This window comes from Schistocerca cancellata, chromosome 5, assembly GCF_023864275.1.
Source record: "Schistocerca cancellata isolate TAMUIC-IGC-003103 chromosome 5, iqSchCanc2.1, whole genome shotgun sequence".
Classification (NCBI taxonomy): Eukaryota; Metazoa; Arthropoda; class Insecta; order Orthoptera; family Acrididae; genus Schistocerca; species Schistocerca cancellata.
The window spans coordinates 306,647,560-306,668,224 of NC_064630.1; the positions used below are offsets into that span (position 1 = coordinate 306,647,560).

Sequence of the window (20,665 nt, forward strand, 5' to 3'; positions counted from 1 at the left end):
CAAAATCATTAAGAATAAATTATCGGAGCAGCACAATAAAAAGTGACGAAACCATACCAATAAGAATTATAAATGTAGCCATTGATATTTGAGGAAATTACGCCCACTTAATGGTGAAACAAAAGTGAAAAATGTAGATACGCCATAGCGCAGATGACTTAGAAATAAAACTGACAATGAGGGTAAAGAAGCGAAGAGTGAAGTGGGTGGTAGGGGGATGTAAGGGAACAGGAAAAAAAGTCGTAGGAAGAGAGAAATGAATGTCTCAACTTCAAGAATGAAGATCTGTTTGCGGATCCTGCTCTCTGCTTGCAGTACTAACATTTACACACCGTCCAGGGACATTAATGTGACCACCTATCAAAAGCCTGAATAACCGTCGTTTTCAGCGCAGGAAGAGAGTTAAGGAGATTCTGGAAGTCACTGACAGGGATGTGGAGCGTTGTCGACTCCAGTGTCGTGGTCAGCTGTCCTAGGTTTGTGATCCATGGCTCAAATAGCTCGATCTACGTGGTCCCACATATTCTCGATTGTATTTAAAACCGGGGGGGTTGGTGGCCAGGAAAGTACGCTAAATTTATCCTGGTGCTCTCCGAACAATACATGTACATTCTGTGTGAAGTAAGTGAGTCGGGTGTTGGTCACACTATTGAAAGGTCTGGAAACGGCTTGCAGAGCATAGAGATAAAGATACAGAAGACGTTGAATTTTGGAAATGTGGTATAGTAGAGATTTGTTAGAGAAGTGTGAAGATTTACAGGAATGTTGTTGTTGGACTGCTTGTCTGCATGTAGTTTAGGACGTGTTTGGGAAATTGATAGTTTTAGTGGGATTTTTCTTCTTCGGTTCGGGTTAGTTAGTTTCATTGTTAAGACCTAAATAAGTAATGTTACCCGTTCGCATATCTTCAACTCACTCCTTTACCATTTCAATAATTAATTTCATGGCAGAGTCATATTTTTAATAAGAAGTAAGTTTTGCAAAGATGATTGCAGTTGTTTTGAAAACAGACTTCCAGTATACTTTTCGATTGCTAGTATCTTTTGCATCACTTAGTAAACGCAATATCTTCCACCGCCTCCTCACGAATTTTGTTTTTTGGTTATGTGTGTCGCCGCATTGCGGAACACAGTTGCTTAAAAGCGAAGCACCAACTGTTTAGCGTAGTTGCACGTCCTTGCATTGCACGGCTCAAGGCTTTGTCCTATTTAGCTGGTTTGCTGCTGCGCTGTGCTTCAATGTGCATAACTCCTGAGCCGTATCAAGTTCCCGATACTACAAGTAAGCCATAAAAATTAGTTACGGCCAGGTTAACATCACAGTCAGAATATAGCAAGATGATTTACAGTTGTCTTTGCATTTCAAAATTATTATCAGTTTCAGTTTAGCTAAAGTTTATTTCAGACTTCATTTCATATGCAGACGGTCTTATTCTTACAGTACAGTGTTACATTCGTTTGTATCATTTAAGGTTCGGAATATTACTTAGTCAGTTTGCGTACGTAGGATCACGTGGCTTTCTCACAGTAACATTTCGGTTATTTTTTTTTTTCAAAATTCGATTAGTAATTTTATGTAGCATTTTTTATTCTGTTAGTTTTGGGTGCTGAAACTGCTAATCAAGTATTGTAATTTCAAGCGCTGTAGCATGTTCATTGCACTGCACAATACAGAATTTCACGGTATAGTTTCTTTAATCTACAGCTTTAGGTTTTCTAATTAATTTGACTGAAGTTAATTGCAATTTCAGTTAGTTAGTGACTAATTTTATCAGATAGTGTTTCGTAACTGCACCACTTGCATTGCGTCTGTGTTGCATTGTTCAGCATTACAACACGGACACACACACCAAGTTTAAGATAGAAAACCAGTTCAGTTCAGCTCAGTTTTTTTAGTTCACAACATCACCATACTGTCTATATTTACTTTAATTGAATCAGCTGTGGGTTATTGGTGAAACATTGTAAATTAACTAAACAAACACTGTTTTTAACCTTGTTTCACAATTTATTATTAATGTTATTGCACAATCTAGGTTTCGTGTTATACGCCCATTTTCGGGTACATTACTGATTCCCAAAGATGATAATGCACCGATAAACATGATGACAAAGCAAAGATATTCATCTCAACTTCTTAAGATATCGATCCATAGCTTAATGTACAATTATGTCAATGTCTATTTTTTTTACAAATTACATACATTAATACACATTCACCAATTATACTACAATGACCGGACTAAAGTTATGCATCAGGCAAGATACGTGGGTGAGTCAAATGAAAACCTTAAATTTGTAACAACAAATCGAAATTTCGCGCCGTTATCCTGTAAGTTGGTAAGCATGCTACAAACAGCGTGCAGAATGGCCTGTGGGTGGCAGCATAGTGCAGATGCACACATACAGCCGCAGTATCAGTGTAAAGATGGCCGCCCCACTTGCGACTTGCACGAGGGAAGAACAGCCTTCTGTTATTCGGTTTTTGCGTATTGAAGGTGTGAAACCTATTGAAATTCATCGACGAATGAAGGTTCAGTACAGTGATGCATGTTTGTCACAGCAGCAAGTCTACGAATGGAGTAGGAAGTTCGCAAATGGTGTGACTTCAGTGGAAGATGTTCCTCATCCAGGTCAGGCACGACGAGTTGTGACTCCACAGAACATTGCAGCAGTTGAAGCCATAGTGAAGGAAAACCGCCGAGTGACACTGAATGACATTGCAGCATGTTTACAGATTAGTCATGGGTCAGCACACCACATTGTGCATGATGTGCTCCAGTTGCACAAAGTGTCTACAAGATGGGTGCCATGGCAGCTGACTCCTGAAATGAGAGAGCGACGTGATGATGCTTGTGAAGAACTACTTCGGCGCTTTGAACGAGAAGGTGATGGCTTCCTTTCAAGAATCATTACTGGGGATGAAACCTGGGTTCACATCCACCAAACGGAAACGAAGAGAGCGAGCAAGGAATGGCGCCATTCCTCATCACCAAGTGATTTCCATATGTTTCGACCACTCAAAGACGCAATGGGAGGAAAGAAGTTCCGTTCTGATGAAAAGGTACGCTACGCTGTGCACGAGTGGTTGCGCGGACTACCAAAAGAAGTTTTTTCTTTGCAAGTGCTGGAGAACTTGCATTGAGCGTGGGGGAGATTATGTTGAAAAGTGATACAGCGTTGTACCACTTCTGCACAACAAATAATATTCAAACAAATATTTAAGGTTTTCATTTGACTCACCATCGTATTTTGAACTACGATGGACTGGGGCCCAAAGTTTTACTTCTATCCTGGGGTAGTGATCTCATGTAAAAGAGGTGAATAACTGAATTCGGTTTGCTCGTTTAATTATAGGCGTGGGGATATATACATCTGTTTTTTAATTTCTAAAATTTCTGATTGGTTGTATTTGAGCCCCTTTTCCTCTGTGTGTAGGACTTGTACATCTATTGTGTATTTGTGGTTACTGTTCAGGCAATGTTCTGCAAAGGCTGAATCAGGCTTCTTCAATCTCCAGCTTCTGTGGTGTTCTTTAAGCCTGGTACAAATTGACCTCCCCATCTGTCTTGCTCCACTGGACAGCATCTCTTATTAGTGTTGTAAGAGTTCAGACACCGGTAATTGGTGAACTGAACAATTTGGCCTTAACCTAACCCCCCCCCCCCCCCCGCCCCCAAAAAAAAAATGTCAAGGGAAGTTGTGTATTGCGAACGTGGTGGCCGTGACGTTGGACCGTCTCTATCGGTCCTTCTGTCCGGAAAGGTTTCATCCAAGAACAAGTGAACAAGCAGCCCCAGTGTGGCAGTGCACCGTCTTACTGAAACATTGTTCGTGGTTGAAACTCCGATACCTCAGGTGTAACGTAAAGTTCCAAACTGTCGAGGTAAACTGTTGCTGAATTATTACGCTTAATCAAAAAGAACATCCCAATAATTATGTTGTACATTAAGCCACACTACAAACGCACTTTCTGGCTGTTCCTTATCTACTGTACCATGAGATGTGGTTTCTGCGACACCCAGATCCGCATATTACGCTTTTTTACTTTCCCAGAAATGCGAAAATTCGGTTCATCGGGAAAACAAACCGTATTACTGTTGTCAGCATCGATTCGTTCTAGCATGTTCCTGGCAAACTCAGCCCGTCTGAGACTATCATCTGGCAGCAAATCTTGCATGAACTGCACTTTGTGTGCAAGGGAATGCAGTCATTTGTGTAAAATCTTCACGACAGTGCTCTGACAATGTCTGTTTCTCCGGAAACACGACTAGCCGATTTCTGGGAACCGTGTTGAAATGCGGTATGCATGGTAACAAAAGTGTCGTCATTCACCCTAGGTCTACCACTTCTTGACTTGCCACCAACGTTGTCAGTCTCTTCAGTCCTTTGATTCTCTTCACAACTGGAGGATCTCGACTAGGCACTTCGAAAATGTCACTGAAGTGCAATAGTCAGCCGTGTTTCATGAAATCACAAAACACACTGTGCTTTCTCCTCTATAGATGCAACTGTGACAGCAGCGCTCCTGAATTATGCTGTTTGTAACAAGAGAGAAAGAGAGTAAAGAAACCACATGCTGTCAGGATACACGCAGAAGTGTTTCCATAAAAACTTCATGAGCCATTTAAAAAGGTTGCAGTGACACGAGAAAATGCATCCTTAAAAACTTTGTGAGTTAAATTACCATTTGCAAGAAACCACATAACCGTATCTAGCATACTTCTTTAGAAATAAATTTTTGTAATCAAGGAAAGACATTATGCTCAGCCTGTATTGTTCTGCAGATATATTTCGTAACGGTTTTTGGCAGAAATGGGTTAATACACTGCCTGCTACACTATTAAAGAGGTCTAAATAAATGTTTCAACCCTCGCTTTAAGCCGCGAGAGGGTTAAACTTATCGCTACTCCAATGTCAATAGTTAAATCCATGTAGCTGTCTAACTACTCACAGAAATATTCCGAGATTCAACCATTGGACTGAAACATGCCACCGCTAATAGTTCACACATCATCTTTAGCTGGCTCCTAGCAACTTACGCCGATAATTTGCGTATTATGTAAATTGGAGATGGAGGGGGAGAAAAGAAAGGAAAGGAATTATTGATGTCAGCTGCATCGGCATTTTACGTGCAATCACCGGCAACGAGTGAACATGTGTGCCGGACTGGGACTCGAACGCGGGATCTCTTGCTTACTAGGCAGTTAAGTTAACTACTGAGCCATCCGGACACAATGTTCGGCGCAATCGCGTGGGCTACCTCCGCACGAATCCTGGCCGACTCACGTTCTCACCTAGCGCCACCTATCTGCAGTCCACGTCCGTGTCCTCCACGCTCGCTACTTTGAGATTACCACCACGAATCCACCACCTTCAGGGAGGTTGCAGAATGAAGTCCGACATTCTGTGGGAATTTCAAAGTAGTTTGCACATTATTGTCTGACGTTCGCCAGTATTTCTCCTTCCGACACAACACCTGCGACCAGCGGGTAGTCTGTTCGAGTGCTGCAGGCGCTCCTCCGGAGACAGTCATGCCCCGAGCATCGCAAGTACTCCGCATGTTTTGGAAATATTACCGCTGACGGACGATAATATGTCTGTTGATACGCTAACGTGTAGCAGGCGCCACCAGAGGCAATAGCCTCGTCCACAAGCATCTCGCGCAACGACGACAGTGGCGCTGCAATCGCTGCGACCATGTTGCATTATAACACCACTTGTTTATGGTTCATCTAACTTTTTATCATTTTTTGCTTTAAAATGTTCGCATATTGATACTATAATTTCTGTATATGTAAAGTAAAGTGTGTTGTACTGGAGGTTGAAGTTCTTTCCACTGTATATGAGTAATGTATGTAAAATACAACATAAATTGTTCATTACGTTAAATAATTTTCTGATGACATTTTGTATTTAAAAATATTTGTGTGTATAAACTGTTCATGTTGACGTAAATTTGACAATTGTAAGAAATGGTCACGCTTAGGAACAATGTAAGAAATAGGTGTTATGTAAAAACCAGTGCGCTTTTGTTTGAAACGAAAGCGGCTTTGGGGAGTGGAAAAGGTGGCAAGGACAAATTGACGCGCTACCTGGAGCAAGCGCGGGAAGTAAGCCACACAGTCTGTAGGCAGCAGTGACTGGGGCAACACCCTTTTGGAGCTAGAGAAGCTTTGCCACAAAATTGCCTCGAATGAAGATTGCAAACGGATTACGGCATAGTTACGAGATGTTGGGCAACCGTAGGTAAAATTGAACGACTCCAAGAAGAGAAATTGAGCCCATACAGCAATATACTTGCTGGCCATAGTGCAGCCGTAATAATTGTTCCCGCCACACCCAAGCCTACAGCCACCAGATAAGTCTTTTTTTGGCATTTTTCTTTTGAACAGGGTGAACCATTAATTTAAACTGTGTTTTATTAGTGAATAACCATTCTTGAACTTTAAAGAAACTGGTTCGCCCTGTTATTTCATCCTAATCGTACAGCTATATTACGTTCCTCCCTGATGTTTGATTAATCCGAGTATTCTGTTTTACAGACTTATGAAGTGCCAAGTTAATATAAAGAGACACCATTTAAATTGTTTTTGTGTAAATAATGAGATGTATGTGTGAGGCACTAAATCGGTAGTAATGAAATCACGACTGAGTAGTGGAAGAGTGTAAATTGATTAGTGAATTTTAATGTAATTTTGCATCATATAGTAAAAGAGTTCACAAATATTTTCATCTTGAGCAATATTTAAAGAAAAGTTTTCTTAGTTGTTTCACTCAAAGGCGTAATGAAAATTTTAGTTAGAGTAATAACACGTCCATGCTTTGGTACGTTACGGAGAAATAAAATCAAAACATTCTTGTGTTAAAAGTTTTCTTAACTATTGCAAAGTTTTATAGTAAAAGTTTGCTTACATAAAATTCAGTCAGTGAAGCAAAGTTACCAGAATCTGTTAAATGACTATACAGAGTTAGCTCAACAAGTAATAACTTTTGAAATTAAATTCTAGTAAGAAACAGGTTTTCTTGAAGTGAAATGTTCAGTATAAAAAGTGTGTGCTTTAGTATCTTAGTATTTTAGTATTTAAGTTGGTTGATTTTTTTAGTTTCCTTGAAGTTATCTACTGGGTTCTATCTCTTTTAAAACGTAATGTATAAGGGTGCAGTAGTCAAATAATTCCAGTGACTGCACCAACATTGTTTACTTGGAGTAATATTTATTTGAAGAAGCAACTTAAATAGTAGCAAGAAAGTAGGCTAAATTCATACTTCTGCTTTTCCAAGACTTCATTGTGTCATTGCCTGGATAGTCTGGTGACCGATAGTACATATTTTAAACCACTAAATGAACTTGGAACTGAGCTGTCCTAGCTTTAATATAATACTTTTCATACTGCGTTTCTTTGTAACCGCTGGGTAAGATCTTAGGAAAAGGATCGAGTAGTCTGATTTACTTATCCATTAGACACAGCACACAGTCAAATACTATAAAAAGGGTATCTCTATTGATTAGATTTATTAACAGGACTATCCTCCCATAGTGTACTTTACTTGGAAATTAAACTAAATTTAATAAGAGGGTTATAGGTGGCAACATAGAAACAGGGTTTTCTGTTATTTAGGTAAAAGCATACTAAATTACAAATGTAGTCGTAGGGTTATAGCATCCGCCAGTCACTTGTTCGCTGAAAGATGAGCGATATCTCTCAGCGTGCTGCCTACTTAAGGCCCGACTCGATCGCTAGCAAGCTATCCATTCTTTCACACGCACATCGAGGACTTACGCATCAAGGCCACGACTAAAGACAATAGATGTGTTTCTTCAATAGCTCACACATACCAAACTCAAACTCTATAAGGCCACAGTTTCAGTGAAGATTCTCTGTGGTACCCCGGTGAAAGGGCCGACTCAAAAAGTCTTTCAGAACAATTGCCTCTGCAGGATACTGCGTGCACACGAAGAGAGCAGGATTGCGGACCCTTACGCTGAGACCCCATCGACACTACTGATGAAGCGATTTGGAAACGATCTGAAACCCTCTACCGAGTGTCGAAGAGGAGAGCCCCGCCCACGGTTCCCACGCTCAGGGCCTTATGCTGGCCGCGGCGCAGCCTTTCAGCTGTAGCGCCTGAACCGAGACATCGCCCCAACAGCCGCCACGGATGACACTCCACAGCAGCCTACCGTGGCCCCAGCCATCTTTCTCAGAGTCTCCGGCTCCTCTGATGAAGGCCTTTCCGGGACTCGGTGCGGCTGGACTGTTGGTGCTTCTATGTAACTTAAAGTGTTTACTTGTTGCTAGTAGTGACCGTCGCAACCAACGTCACTCTGAACTTCGGTTGTGTCATACTAACATCAGAACAGGACGATCTTTCAGCTGTATTACTCATACTCTGCTTTATGTCGAACTTTCTTTCGTGTGTTGTGTAAATGAAAGTGAAATTGAATGCTACCAGGGAATCATCAGTCGTGAATCATTAATGCCTGTGTGTACTTATACTACAAAGGACATAAAACTCCGCAACATACAACAGGACTACGGTTTTTCAAAGTCAGTTGATCAAAACGTACACGAAAACACACATTTCAATATTCTTCATATACAAATATAATTTATTGGCTTCAATTAAATTTCGTAAAGTCCTTTACTTTCAACTTACACCACTACCCTACGAAAATACCTGAACCACGCAACTCTGGATGCCTGACCATAACCCACTTACAAAGATTATGAAAAGAACAGCCGAAAATCTTCGGGTTACCGAAAACCGGCCCAGGTGTTGACAATAGCGAATAGGACGAACACACAGGCGCCACCGGGCCGGGAATGGTATGCTACAGCCACATGCCAGGGACCCTGGATGCATTTCTTGGACACGTCAGTGCCATCCATGGACATACAAAATTCACCATCGAACAAGAGGGGGAGAGTTGTCTTCCCCCTTTTGGCAGACGAATATTGAACAAGCAAGATCTGCATCTATATCTACATCTATACGACTACTGTGTAACTCACACGTAAGTGCCAGGCGGAGGGTTCATCGAATCACTTTCTTACTATTTCTCTACCGCCCCAGTCTCGAACAGCACGCTGAAAATAGGCACTCTTAAATCTCTCGCTCCGAGCTCCGATTCCTCTTATTTTATTACGATGATTATTTCTCTATAGTTAGGTCGGCGTCAAAAAAATATTTTCGCATTCTGAGGAGAAAAGTGGTAATTGAAATTTCGTGAAAATATTTTGCTTTTGTTTTAATGATTGTCATCCCAGCTCTGGTATCATATCCGTGACTCTTTCTCTCCTATTTCGCGATAATGCAAAACCAGCTGCTGTTCCTTGAACTTTTCTGTATGTCCTCTGTTCCATACCGCACAGCAGTACTCTAGCAGAAGAGAGACAAGAACAGTGCAGGTAGTTCGTTTAGTGGGTATGTTGTATCTTCTAAGCGTCCTGCCCATAAAATGCAGTCTTTAGTTCGCCTTCCACCCAACGTTATATACGTAATCGTTGTCATTTAAGTTGTTAACTCTTGGTATTTATTTGAACTGACAGCCTTTACAGTTGTGTGATTTCTCGTGTAACCGAAATTTAACAGATGTGTATTAGAACTCATGTGAATAAAATGTAAATGTCGTGTGACTAGGGCCTCCCGTCGGGTAGACCGTTCGCCGGGTGCAAGTCTTTCGATTTGACGCCACTTCGGCGACTTGCGCGTCGATGGAGATGAAATGATGATGATTAAGACAACACAGCCCCCAGTCGCTGAGCGAATAAAATCTCCGACTCAGCCAGGAATCGAACCCGCGCCCTTAGGATTGACATTCTATCGCGCTGACCACACAGCTACCGTGGGCGGACACTCATGTGAATGACCGCACTCTTTTCATTATTGAGGGCCAACTAGCACTTTTTTCACAATATAGGTATCATGTCTAAATTATTTTGCAGTTGGGTTCGATCTTCTGATGACTTTACTACACGGTAAATGACAGAATCATCTGAACCAATCTAAGAGGACTGCTCAAATTTTACTCGATGACTTACGTCAATCACTATGAATTGGAAAGGTCATGAATCCAGTCGTAAAACTAAAATGATACTCGACAAGCATACAATATAATTATAAGTAGTTTATGAGGAACAGTTTGAAGAGTCTTCTCAAAATACAGAAAGACGGAATGAATTTGAGATCCTCTATTGATAGCACTAATAACTTCATGAGAATAAATAGCTGGTTGTATTGCACAAGAACGATATTTTCTATATCCGTGATAATTATGTGCCAATAGATTGTTTTGCCAATAGATCGTTTTCTTCGAGGTAATTGGAACACAGAAGATTTTTCAAAACCCTATTGCAGTCATAAGGGTTTGTAATTCAGCGGGTTACTCCTATTTCATTTCTTGAGTATTACTGTGACATGTTTAGCTTTCCAGTCTTAAGATGCGAGCCTTTCGTCAAGTGAGCGGTTGTATATGACTGTTGGGTATGGAGCTCTTATATCCGAATATTCTGAAAGCAATCTAATTGGTGTACGATGTGGACCGCAAGACTTCCCTTTAGTAGGTTATTTCAGTTGCTTCGCTTCACCAAAGTTATCCACATCGCTCAAGAAAATTGAAGGACCACGTTTTCGAATCACCGTAATTGTCTCCCATAGAGATGGATAAGTTTTAAATTTGGCTCAAAGGTGCCTAAAATCTTCCTCAGTGACCCTGCAAAGGCGTGGCGCCCTGTGACGACACCATAGGGCTAGGCGACGCCTCAAACAGAAAGTTGTCGACACATCCGAAAAAAGGCCACAGCTCGGAAGTTCATGTGAGCTGTAAGGTGCATCAATAATGTCGCTTTAGCACAACATTTCACCACAATTCTGTCCAACGCCACCGCGAACCTGTCACACTATGAAAAGATGCCCCCCTTACCCATATTTCACCTTTTCTTTTGACGGCTCTGCGATGGAGGTCAGAAACGCGACGCCCAGCATTGAAATCGTGCGGTTTGTGTGTTGGTGGCCGAGGAAAAGGTTTCAGTCACACCTCTGCTCAGAATCGAGAGAAAAGGCCTTCGGGGGTGGCATAAAAGGTATTGATGAAGCGTTGATTCCCACACATTTCGGGAACGACATTTCGCAGTGTGATGAGCAACAGGAAGATGTTCTTCAAAACATTTGAAAGTGCTGACACACTCGGACGTTTCAGTCCTTATCGAAGTACATTCTGGGACTGTATCCGCATTGACTGTGATATGACCCCTTTGGACTGTAACACGACCGCAGTTTTTGCTCTCATATATAGGTTAAAATCACTAGGGACCATTAAAAATCATTCAACGAAATTTGAACGTGATTCAAAGCAGCAAAGGGTAGTTATGATTTTCAGCCCTTATGCTTTCCGCTCTCCTGTGGCGTGATCATGTGGGAATAGTGGGAGTCAACATTAACATGTGCGTGAATAAAACGACAAAAGGTCCCCCTATGTCCGTCCCCGCCCCATGCAATTTTGTTGATCACGTGTCAAACGCACCTGTCAGAAATTTTCCAGCAATTCAGCAGGGCGGCTGCTCTAGCGCCTCTATGTAGGCAAACCCAACTACCGGGTGTCGAAGGGGTTGCCTAACGCTCAGGTGCTACACTAGCCGCCAGACTGAATTTTTGTCGAAACTTCTTAAGGTACATCCCTAACGTATTCAACAAAGGTGTGTGGGTGACACAGAGAGTGTTTTGGGACCGAGGGAGGGGGGCAGGCTTAGAGGGATCCCTTGCCATTTTATTCGTGCACTTGTTAACGTTTGACTCCCTCGTGATTACGCCACAGGAGGCCGGAAAACAGGGGCGCTGAGAAAGTGTAAGTACCTTTTGCCCTTCGGATCACGTTCAAATTGCGTCGAATGCTTTTGAAAGGTTCCAAGTGGTTCTAAACCGTGCACGAGAGCAAAAACTGCGGTCATGCAGCACTTCAAAGGCGTGTGATCACAATCAATGGGGATGCAGTCCTTGGAGATGGCTTGAACCTTTCGGGGACGTTAGTAGTGTCTAGTGTTGTGAAGAAAGTCATCCTGTTGCTCACCGCACTGCAAACTGTTGTTTCCAAACGTGGGAATTAACGCCCCAGGGAAAGTGATCCTTTCACTGACGTCCTTTATGCTACCCTCTGAGGCCTTTTAGTGTCGATTCTGAGCGTCGGTGTGTCTGAAATGTTTCCCTCAGCCACCCGTAGAAATACCACGAGATTTCAATGCTGGGTATTATGGTTCTGACCTCCACTGAAGAGACGTCAAAAGAAGGGGGAAATGTATGTAAAAGGGTCCCCGGAGGCCTTGAGCGAAATCTAATGCCAATGTGACACCATTAACCCACGTTACTACTCGCATAAACTTCCGAGCTGTGGCATTTTATTCGCATGTGCCATTTACCTTGCTGTTTGAAGTGTAGCCGCGCCCTAGAGTGACATCGCAGACTTCCACGCTTTTGCTCCATTACAGAGGAAGATTGAAGTCACTGAGCCGAATATGAAACTTGTGCGTCGTAATGGGAGGCAATAACGGTGTTTCAAAAAACTGATTCTTTAGCTCTGTTGCGCGGTGTGCTCCTAGGTTCCACAGGATGTATGTATGCAGGTAATTGAATTACATGGATTTACGGGATTTACATGCATACATTGGGCAGTTCACCACATCTCTGTCTTCGAGAACCCAAGTCTACAGAGTTAGTATCATAAGTGAAATAGAGCTTTCCATCGGAACTGTAACACCCGAGGGAGTTCCTCTGGAGAGATGGCTTTATTGAGAAATAGAGAGAGAAGGCAGTGCGAACAAGCTGCAACTCCAAACATACACAGGAAGAGATCTTGCGATTAGCGTTTCTCTCTACTTGGAACCAAACTCAAACAAAGCACAAAGAAATGTGACTTCAGAATTATCTACTGACCACCATAGAAGATCAAACAACTAGTACTTTTTAGATCGACCAAGATTCGAACCCTAGGACTACGAACGGCTGGTGGGCTGCGGTACATCGGGCAGACACAACCAAGCGCAGTTGGAGCACGTCAGTTCCACCCGCCTTGAACACAAACCAGCAATCGTCGAACACAGCTTGGATGATGACGTATGTTAGATTATGAACAACAGTCCTGTGCGGGACCATTGGATTCTGAGGAAGCATAATAAAGGAAGCCACGGAAATTACGGCCGCAGATGGCCTCGTAAACACAGACGGAGGCTACCAGCTGAGCACCGTTTGCGACCACAGTCCCCTGGGAGGTCGTCCACTCGATCGACATGCAGACGGCACGTTGGAAGTCGACTGACCATGCGAGGACTTCGCTCCAGCCATACCTTGTATAAATGGAAAGAGCCAGAGACTCTCAGATATTGCCTTATAAAGAAGGCACAGATACTGTCTTAAGACTTCGTCAGAAGACGATGAGAGAGACTCTCTTCGAATCCTGGCCTTTTCGATGAACTTACCTGGCAGGAAACCGTAGGTTTCTGTATCATTTCAACTTACCGGAAAAGGGACATACATCATATGCGTTTCATCAGAGAAGGAATGCTGGATTTTCGAAGCAGTATCACTAACAACTTTTTCTGCTGTTTCTTTGTTAATGTTCTTACTTCGAATTTGTAGTCTGGTGACAGAACTTCCTGTTCCACGAAGCTACTGACAATATTGATGAAGACAGTGGAGCTGAATACGTCTACCCACAAACCATTTCGTGGTCAGTTCTGGTTCTCCTGATTAATTTTGATGACGCTCCCCATATGTTACTGACGCATGCCTGTACAGAGGGACAGTCAAAAGATGGACGTATCTCACCAGAGGATGACGGTCCAGACTGATGGAGAGAATTGGGCAGTTGTTGTCGCTACTGGAGACAGTAAATTAAATACAGAAGCCCTGACTTCGTCACCTGGCAGATAAGACTGGCTGTAACCGTTACGACGTAAAGATCTTCGTCCATGTCAAAATGTGTTGATCTTGGGAAAAGATTTTTGTGAAATGGAATTTTTATGTAAGACTGTTTTAGAGAAGAAAATTTTATATGCAAGTCAGACGTCTGAGTGAACACCTCTGCTTGAGACTTAGTTGCAGATTTTGATTATTAGCCATAATGAGAGACTATTAGCTAGTAGTTGACAGGTACTGCATGACTAGTATCGTCGCTACATTAGCTGTACCCAAGTTACCGAAGAGTTCTTCTGTAAGCAATGATAACAGAAATCGGGACATTCCGTTCACGTACAGAAATTTAAACAGTGTTAAAGTTAGTAATCATGTTAGAGAAAGGAGTGTCATGGAACTGGTCGGTTTTATAGCTTGTGTATTCACCGAAGCACTAAAACTACTGGGGAAAGGTGACGCAGCACTGCTTACTACGAGACGCAATGCAGGGCGGTTTGAGGTGACGTGGAACCATGCCGTGGAGCTTCCAAACGCTCCTGCGGAGGATACTTCTACTTAGACGAAGTCATTGCGTAGAAAATATGAAGGAATATCCTCAGCTGAAAGAATGACTTCCACCGAAAGAGATAGTACACGATTAAGCAGGTAAGAACTGAGCACCTTTAAATTGTATCTGAAAGCGTGCTTCTGTAAGAAAGAGTGAAAAAGACCGCGGCATGCGCTCCTACTTATATCATAATTTCATATTGTATTGTATGTTAACCGGGGACCTAGAAACGACGGAGAGGCGCCGTCCCCGCCGCAGCCGCAGTGGTCCACAACCCCACGACGACTACCGCAGTCCACTTCACCCCTCCGCCGCCCCAAACCGAACCCAGGGTTATTGTGCGGTTCGGCCCCCGTGGACCCCCCCCCCCCCCCCCCCCCAAGGAACGTCTCACACCAGACGAGTGTAACCCCTATGTTTGCGTGGTAGAGTAATGGTGCTGAACGCGTACGTGGAGAACAATCGCCGACATAATGTAGCTGAGGCGGAATAAGGGGAACCAGCCCGCATTCGCCGAGGCAGATGGAAAACCGCCTAGAAACCATCCACAGCACAGACTGGCCGGCTCACCGGACTTCGACACTAGTCCGCCGGGCGGATTCGTGCCGGGGACCAGGCGCTCCTTCCCACTCCGATAATTTTATATACTCCGTGCAGAACGCGAGTTACTTTTTTGAAAGTATCGTATGCCTTGCAGTGCAGGCCGCCAAAATTCACGAATAACTGGGATGAGATATATCTGTAACTCCAAAATTGAGTTGTACCGACATGCTCTGAACGAGAAAATTACGCATTTGCTTCTGGGTTCTGCTCTGGTGTAGTTTTGAGGTTCTGGAGGAAGACGGTGAAATTTCAGTCCTCGCTGTATGGCACAACTACTATGAAGCGCCAAAGAAACTGGTATAGGCAGGCGTATGCAAATTCAGAGATACGTAAACAGGCAGAATACGGCGCTGCGGTCGGCAACGCCTATATAAGACAACAAGTGTCTGGCGCAGCTGTTAGTTCTGTTACTGCTGCTACAATGGCAGGTTATCAAGATTTAAGTGGTTTTGAACATGGTATTATATCGACGCACGAGCGATGGGGCACAGCATCTCCGAGGTAGCGATGAATTGCGGATTTTCCTGTACGACCATTTCACGAGTGTACCGTGAATATCAGGAATCCGGAAAAAGATTCTGCAAGAACGACAACTGAAGAGAATCGTTCAACGTGACAGAAGTGCAACCCATCCGCAAATTGCTGTAGATTTCAATGCTGGGCCATCAACAAGTGTCAGCGTGCGAACCATTCAACGAAACATTATCGATATGGGCTTTCAGAGCCGAAGGCCCATTCGTATACTTTTGATAACCGCACGACACAAAGCCTTACGCCTCGCATAGGCCCGTCAACACCGACTTTGGACTGTTTATGACTGGAAACATGTTGTCTGCTGGCCGGAGGAGTCTCGTTTCAAATTGTATCGAGCGGATGGACGTGTACGGGTATTGAGACAACCTTATGAATCCATGGACCCTGCATGTCAGCAGGGGTCTGTTCAAGCTGGTGGAGGCCGTGTAATGTTGTGGGGCGTGTGCAGTTGTTTTGGCACGTCCAGCTACATTGCTGACCATTAAAGTTGCAATACCATAAATGTGCCATTTACATGATGCATACTAGGAGAGATTACGTAGCGGATTTCTCTTTCAGTAATGGCATTTAAACGTTGTTTGCTCATGAGAGACTCTGTAATGAAGTTGCTCAGTGAATACGTGCGTGAACGGCCTTTTTACGATTATGAACCTAAATAGATCACAGTTCCAGGGCAACCTGAAAGCGACAATATGTGCAATTGTCTGCGTCCGCTCGTGTGCCGACAGTTTGCACCAGATAAAAATTTATTGTGCCTTGAGCGCACCAAAATTAGTTAAATAACACTGAAAATTTGTTTCATTTATGATCTGTGTTGTTGATAAATACGAAATGTGACTGCACTGACATCCGTAAATGGTGCATTAGCAGTTTCCTCCACTTGCCTCTTGCCTCTCCTCCCCGTCAGACAGCATGGTGTGGTGGTGGAGGAAGTGTATAGCCAGACTGAGTGCTATGGCACATGAGCCTGGGCATGGATCATGGGGCCGAATTTTTTGTCAGTCCGTGTCCTAGATATTATACAACGGGTTTTTGTCCGAATTTCCAAAGCCAAAACAAGAGTACGAAATGGGCAACTTGGGTATCAAATTGGCCAACATGAAGTCTACTTTTGAAAAAAAAAATATTTCTTTGGAAGCAATCAGGGTAGATCTGGAGTCCACAAACATGCACGAGTCAGGGTAATTAAGAAAGAAAGTAATTAGTGATATGAGAGGAAATTTTTGTCTGATTTTTCATAGCAAAACGAAGAGTGGCAAATAGATAAATGAAGAATCACATTAACTAGCGTGCAGTCTCATTAAAAAAGTTTATTTAATTGCTTTTGTGAAATGATTTATTCAAAAGGAAGAAATAACGTAACTAGAGGAACACTTGACGTGCCTTTGAATCATGCTCGAAATCATGTGCAGCAGATGAGGTGCGTCAAATGTTTACCCTATCTATCTTATGTCTTACTTTTAAACAAACTATTTCACAAAACATTTGATCAATATCTTTTCAATTTCTTTTATTTAGAGAAGAGAATCAAATGCAGTTTTTTCTTTGTCAATTCTGTCGAAAGAGAGTAGTTCACTGAATAACAAATGTGACAAAACTACGTACGGAAACAGTTCACAAGTGGATTGCACCAAACGAGGGTCGAACAGCACACGCGCAGCGGGCTTACGATGGTCCTCAGCCGTGATAGTCATATCTGATAACACCATTCCATTGTTCTGAAGTAATCCATAAATTCCGCAACCGGAAAAACGTTTACCTTGATTAAATGTTGTTTTTAGTGGGCAGCATATTTGTGTGCAGACAAATACCTTTGATGTTAATATTTACGTTTGATGTAAAATGAAACGTTCAACATTGGTAGCTCATGTATTTTCAGGTACTGTTTATCACGATCAGGAAAAAAAAATACCAGAAAACAACGGCAGGAAAGGAGGGAAAATATCAACGGAAAAGAACTAATTAAAAATCGCAATGAGAAGCGTGTTTGTATTAGGCTGAAACAAACATTTTAGGTCCATCTAAGTTTACTTACGACGTGTACCTTGAAAAGAAAAATAACACAATTTCACTACATAAACACACGAGAATGTCGAATGCACGACTGCGCGACCGAAAAGCAATAAAATTCCAGCTGAATATTCTGTACTGAAAAGTTTTTAACAAGGTATAAGCACACAGCGTTCTGATAAACTTCGTAAAGCATTTTAGGAATAGTAACGCAGTATTTGTTTTTCAGATTTAGCTCTTACCGTTGCCAACTATTCTTTTCGGTTGGTCAGAATGCTAAGCGATAAAAGCTTGACTACCTGCTAAATTATGATGGAAAGACGTGGCTGTATGTACTGCATCTACATCGGGTTCTGCAAATCACTGTGAAGTTCATGGAACAGGGGACACTCCCGCCTTAGTACTGCCCGGCAGCTGGCTTCTGACCTCCCAACATCCACTGGACGTGTTGTGTCGAGGTTTACGGTGTATAGAAGGCTTCGGTAGAGTGGCCTTTACTGTTGGAGACCTTCTGTATGTGTACCTCTGATGTCTCTTCACAGAAGGGGGCGTCTACAATTGAGTCGTTTACAGGCCACTTGGACAATCGAACGTGGGTCAATGTTCTCTTCACAGATGAGTCCCCATTTGGTCTGGAGAGTGATTCTCGGCGGATTCACATCTGCAGGGCCCGTGGACCACTATTCTGGACCCAAACATTGTGTAAAGAGTTCGATGTCGAGGAAGATCGCTAATTTTGTGAGTAGAGATTATATTGAGCACTCGAATACACCGTCAAGAAGTAGTACAGGCGAATCGGCGAGGTTTAATTGTTGTCATGTATCGTGAAGAGATCTTGGGACCTCATGTGCGGTTACTGCGAGGTGCTGTGGACACCGGCCGGCCGGAGTGGCCGAGCGGTTAAAGGCGCTACAGTCTGGAACCGCACGACCGCTACGGTCGCAGGTTCGAATCCTGCCACGGGCATGGATGTGTGTGATGTCCTTAGGTTAGTTAGGTTTAAGTAGTTCTAAGTTCTAGGGGACTTATGACCACAGCAGTTGAGTCCCATAGTGCTCAGAGCCATTTGAACCATTTTTTTGTTGTGGACACCGATTTCGTATAAGTGGACGATAATGGTTCAAATGGCTCTGAGCACTATGGGACTTAACTTCTGAGGTCATCAGTCCCCTAGAACTTACAACTACTTAAACCTCACTAACATAAGGACATCACACATATCCATGCCGGAGGCAGCATTCGAACATGCGACCGTAACGGTCGCGCGGTTCCAGACTGTAGCGCCTAGAACCGCTCGGCCACCCCGGTCTGCGGACGATGATTCTGGACTTCATACAGCACGGGTGGTTGACGTTTTCTCTGAAACGAAAGATACTGCACGCATGTCGTGAGCTGCTCGCGCTCCCAATTTGAATTCCTTAGAGCACATCTGAGATGCACTTGGGAGACGGGTGGCACTACGTCATCATCCACCAACCACACTCCAAGACTTGCGAGCAGCTTTGTGGAAAGAATGGGCGTTATTGCCTCAATGTGAGATTGATGACATCATTCAAATCATATCCTATCGTTTCCAGGCCTCTATTGCTGCCAGAGGTGGTCAAATCCCACACTGAGCACATTAACCAGCTGTGTGCAAATCCCTTTAGTTGGAAAAAACGAAGAAAATTTTGTCTTCCTTTACGCTTATTGCCGTTTTTTATGTTCTGTATTCTTTATATTGTTTTTAATTTACTGTCAACAGTTTATACTGTTTTGTGGCAAAATAAACGGAACCTTGCAAAATTTCCGTTTGTTGCTTTAATTTTGGACACCAGTGTGTATCATAGCGTGGCTTTACAGTTCAGGGTTTTACTTTTCTTCTCTTGGTGGTAGTTATTATAACAAAACGCACGACATGCGACACTGTTGTGCTTTTTGATAGCTGTACCAAAGAAGTGTGGGCAGCTTCTCCCGAAACAGTGGAAAAAATTGTCCACTCTCCTAGCTGGAAAACGTTATTAAAAAAAAAAAAGTTCAAATGTGTGCGAAATCTTATGGGACTTAACTGCTAAGGTCATCAGTCCCTAAGCTTACACACTACTTAACGTAAATTATCCTAAGGACAAACACACTCATCCATGCCCGAGGGAGGACTCTAACCTCCGCCGGGACCAGCCGTACAGTCCATGACTGCAGCGCCTTAGACCGCTGAAAACGCTATCTTCCTGAGGTATATTTGGAAGGATTAAATCATTGTTTCTTCGATAAACAGGAAAATATTGTGTTTAGGGCCTCATATATATATATATATATATATATATATATATATATATATATATATATATATATATATATATATTATAGTCGAGTGTTTTAAGGATTCCACCTGTTCCAAATCAGATTCTCCATCGTGATCATTTTTTTTTTGCAAAATGGAAAGTAACTGCATTCACTGAAGTTACTTTCGAGTCGTCCCGACTAGTATGCCGATGCTTGCTGAAATCTATCGGTCTCAAGGTCTGGCCCCTCGTTGATAACACAGAAGAAGAGACTGGTAAGAAATTTAACTGTGCCTGCTGCACCTCACTGGGTGTCCAACTGACCTGTAGCGGCGTACTTTCTGCAGACAGTGCCGTGAATCCGACTATGTCGCTGAAGTAGATGGTGACGCTGTCGTACGTTTCGGCGATAACTGCTTGGCCCAGGATCAGCTGACTGGCAACAGACCTATGGGCAAGAGAAAGAAAACGCGTGTTGCCAAGCAATGATACCAGACATTAAGGATATCAATGTTAAATGGATGTAGGGACAGAAGTCTTAAAAGTGGGAAATGGTATGCAAGGTTAATTTTAAGCTCCTTACTTTCTCCATCATACAGAATGATTCAGCTGCCCCTACCGAAAGGTTGTATGCAACATGCAACACCTTCAGATACCATACACAAGATTTTTATATTCTCATGCTCTCTCCTTTCAAACTATTAGTCCTACAGAAAAAATGAGCAGGGCCTTTTTTAGGAAATTCAATGTAGTTAAATTTTGTATTGCGATACATGTCCGTTGGGGGCCACCGTTTTTGAATT

General features: G+C 42.9%; 1 protein-coding gene across 1 annotated transcript in view; it reads right to left on the reverse strand.

Annotated features, from left to right (window-relative positions):
- LOC126188506 (atrial natriuretic peptide receptor 1-like) overlaps positions 1-20,665 on the reverse strand; it is an 832,550-nt gene that overhangs the window by 126,244 nt on the left and 685,641 nt on the right. Inside the window, exon 4 of the mRNA XM_049930109.1 lies at positions 20,187-20,310. Coding sequence (XP_049786066.1) covers positions 20,187-20,310 — 124 coding nt within the window. The remainder of the gene's footprint in view (positions 1-20,186; positions 20,311-20,665) is intronic.